Genomic DNA, 4097 nt, shown 5'->3' on the forward strand with positions numbered 1-4097 from the left:
TTGGGACACCCCAGATGGATACAAACTTTGTAGTAGTGTCTAAGAAGTTTCGTACTAGGATAGATGCATTGGCAAACATTGTAACATGCAAAGTATGCAATGAATATTACCCTGGCATGCACACCTCTTCAATAAGTTCTGACCTAGTGTGCACTAGATGTGTTCATGCAAAAGGGCGATATTGATTTGTAGTATCTAATAATATGGACCCAAGAAAACAACCAGATGTGTTAAAAAATCTAACCTAAGTTGAAGAAATGCTCATAGCACGAGTAAATCCAATAGTTCAAGTAACTCATGCTCATGGTGAACAATATAAATATTATGGTCATACAATTAGTTTCCCACAAGACATTAAATCAATAGCGAAATACCTCCCACATTGGATTTTAGAATTGGACATTTTAATAGTTCGACGACTCCACACCCATGGAACTTACTATGATTGCTATGTAAGTAGGGGTCGTGTTTGGGCTGCATTACAATATAATATAAAATATGACCCATACTATAAGGATGTTCTAATAGACGATGAGTGTCTGCAACAACTCCTAGATAGAAGTATAGACATTTCAAGCATGCTTCATACTGTTGATGTAGACAATGAACATGAGATTTCAACTGAATTTCAAGTTCCATATGATGAGGATGAAAATGAAAATGACATATTATACTCATCATCATTTATGGCTAACTTACCAAATAGACAGCGTGAAATAGATATCATCAAAGAAACGATGCAAATTTTTGATGCAAAGGATACTATTATTCATTGGCCTGAGTTTGATCCTTCTCCAATAAATGAACACAACACTAAAGGACTTTTGGATATGGCTTTTCCCACACTCTTCCCAAGCGGTATTGCATTACCAAGGCAACCCCGCTATCAAGAAGTTAAGATGCATGAATATGTATTACACTTAATGAGATACCATGATAGTAGATTTGGGAGCCATCCAAGGTTTCGCTATTTTGTACTAAATCTAATGATGCGACATCGGACTCAAGGAATCTCTTCTATTTTTGTCAAGAAAAATCTAGAGGACTCCATCCCAATCACCATTGAAAACCTTCGCTTGCACATACAACAAATACCTGATACTCAATTGGCTAAAGAATTGATGCACTTTGGATCTTGCTTGAGGGGAACTCATGCGTATTGGAATAAACATCGTGGTGAACTTTCAAATATGATCAACCAATTAGAAACCCCTACTCTTTTCTTCACCTTTAGTGTTGCAGATGCTAAGTGGCCTGAATTACAACAACTATTTCCAGATGGCCTTCCATCAGTCCCACAAACAAATAAAGAACTCACAGACAACATTATCAATAACCCACACACCACATCTTTATTCTTGCATGAAAGGTCCACAATATTCCATGAAGAAGTATTAGAAAAATTCTTTCATGTGTCAAATTACTGGTATAGATATGAATGGCAACATCGAGGATCAAGACATATACATGGGTTCATTTGGATTTCAGGTGCACCTGACATAGATGGACTCGATTGGCATAATCAGGATGAGGTGGAACGAGCGAGGACATTCTTTGACAAATATGTCAAAGCATGGAATCCCCGCACACAATCTTGTAGAAACAACACCCAACATCGGTCTTTGCAAGAAGATCCTTGTTTGCTAGATACAACTACTATCCTCTCTAGAGATATGCATGTTGACTATGAGGAATTGATCAACCGTGTTCAACGACACACACACTGCAGTGAAGCAACGTGCTTACGCAAACGATGTAGTATTCTAGAATGTTGCTACAAAGCCCCATGTTTAGAAAGTGTTAGTTCATCTTTGGCCTGTGATGAGTCTGGGAAAAAAACGTATATGCCAGCATGGAATGATGACAGGATGAACATACACAACCCAACTATGATTTCGATATGGAGAGCCAATATGGATTACCAACTAGTTGTATCACAGATTCTTGTACTCAAATATATAGCAAAATATGCATCAAAGGCAGAAAGAAAATCAGAGAGTTGTATTGATATGCTAACATGCATATGCAAACAACAAATGGGTGAAGACCACGCACTATTAGCATATTGTAGATTTATGTCTGAGATTATTGCAGATCGTGCTATTGGTGCACAAGAGACATGTCATATGCTACAAAAGTTACCACTTGTGGTTAGTAGTCACTCTTTTATAACACTAAATGTTGGATGTAAAATTTTCCATCGGATTAACAAAAATCCAGGTGATAATACATTACTAGTGAGTTATTTGCACTCCTACATACAACGGCCCGCCGAGTTGGAACTAATGTCATTAATTGACACTACTAGAGCATTCTCATTTTCGTCTGCTTGCAAAGGGTGCAAGTGGAAAGTTAGAAAACAAAAGGCAATTGTCAGTGTTTTCCCTCTTTTCTATTGTAACCCTGATGAGGAGTTTGAACAATTCGAGATGTTTTGTTGGAGTGAGCTACTCTTGTACAATCATTATTGTAGCATCTCTATAGATATTGGTCTCACTAAAGATGACATTGTTGCAAATTGGAAACAAATAAAATTAAATAACTACCATGTCTGGCATGTAGACCGGCTGATAGCTACAGAGGTTGACCGTGAACAAGATTTAGATGATACAAACGAGGTGGATCCAGTGAGTACAAGTGAAATGAATGAATGGGAGTTTCTATCACATATGGGAGTTGGTGGTGAGAACTTGAATACCCTTGAAATGCTCGGTCGACGTGACTTTGATAAAATACACAATTGGGATGAATGTTATATACCTTCCCATTTGCACAACATTGCAGAGCATTTCATAAGTACGAACAAGACATCCCATAGAGATGATCACTCCATATTACAAGAACATACTCCACTATATCCATTATCTCCCAAACAAAAACAAGCACTTGCTACTATTAAAGAGCATTACAATGAAATTTCCTCCAACCAACCCCTTTACATGATCATACAAGGAATAGCGGGCACAGGGAAATCGTACTTGATACATTGCATCAAACATGCACTTTGTGCTTTAGCATCTCAAAATAATAATCCACTCCTTACAGTTGCTCCTATAGGAATTGCAGCATTCAACATACATGCCTCAACAATACATGCTACCCTTAGAATACCAATAAGAGAAATGTACCCACTGCATGGACAATCACTACTAGTCTTTCAAGAGGAGATGAGACATGTGAAATACCTCCTTATTGATGAATTTAGCTTCGTTGGGCCAAAACTTCTTTTGAAAATAGATAGTAGATTGCGTGAAGCTTTCCCCCATCAACAAAAAATGTGCTTTAGTGGTGCTTCTATAATTCTTGTTGGTGACTTAGCGCAACTACCCCCTATCATGGATAAACCTATTTATGCATCACACTCAAATGAAAAATATCTTTGGGATAAATTTACAAAGGTTATCACATTGACAAATATATTTCGCCAACAAGATGACACTCAGACTCGGATCGACTTTCGTCACATGTTGTGCACCTTGTGAAATGCAGAATCCACTGAACAAGATTGGGAATTACTTATGCAACGTACAAACAGAAACTTATCTTCTTCCAAAAAAAGTGTGTTTGATCAGTCAATGCACCTTTATTCTACAAACAATTCAATTGGGCTACACAACCAAACAATGCTTAAATTACTCAATCTTCCTGTTGCACTTAGTATTGCAAAAAAAACACACTTACAACCAAACCTCGTTAGTGATGTCAATCACCTTCCAAAAGAAATATTGCTATGTAAAGGCCAAGACAAACCTTTGGATTCAAATGGGTCTTGTAAATGGATCACTTGGGTAGGTGGTAGATATTGTGTACACACCTGGTTGTAAACTCCCAGAACTACCTCTATATGTGGTTGTACGATTTGATAATTACAATGGCCCGCCTTGGGACAAAGTCAACCCAAAAAGTTTACCTATAGCACTTGTCACCTTGGGAAGTTATAGACAAATACTACTATCCATGTCATGGGCACTCACTATACATAAATCCCAGGGGTTGATGCTTCAAAAAACAACAATTGATATTGGTACAACAGAACAACAAAGTTTGACTTTTACGGCTATATCATGAGTTAAATCACTGGACAACCTTCGTATGTA

The 4097-nt window shown here is 37.5% G+C and overlaps 1 protein-coding gene across 1 annotated transcript; it reads left to right on the forward strand.

Moving 5' to 3' along the window:
* The first annotated feature begins 578 nt into the window (after positions 1-578).
* Positions 579-3482, forward strand: LOC149580123 (uncharacterized). The gene has a single exon (XM_089803480.1). The coding sequence runs from the start codon at positions 579-581 to the stop codon at positions 3480-3482; it is 2904 nt and encodes a 967-aa protein (XP_089659606.1).
* Positions 3483-4097: the final 615 nt, after the last annotated feature.

Source organism: Cupressus sempervirens, chromosome 1, assembly GCF_028749045.1.
Source record: "Cupressus sempervirens isolate cs-2001-9-10 chromosome 1, ASM2874904v1, whole genome shotgun sequence".
NCBI lineage: Eukaryota > Viridiplantae > Streptophyta > Pinopsida > Cupressales > Cupressaceae > Cupressus > Cupressus sempervirens.

Excerpts from the sequence above, each read along its gene's own strand:
- LOC149580123 (XM_089803480.1), top strand. The coding sequence starts at position 579 with ATGCTTCATACTGTTGATGTAGACAATGAACATGAGATTTCAACTGAA.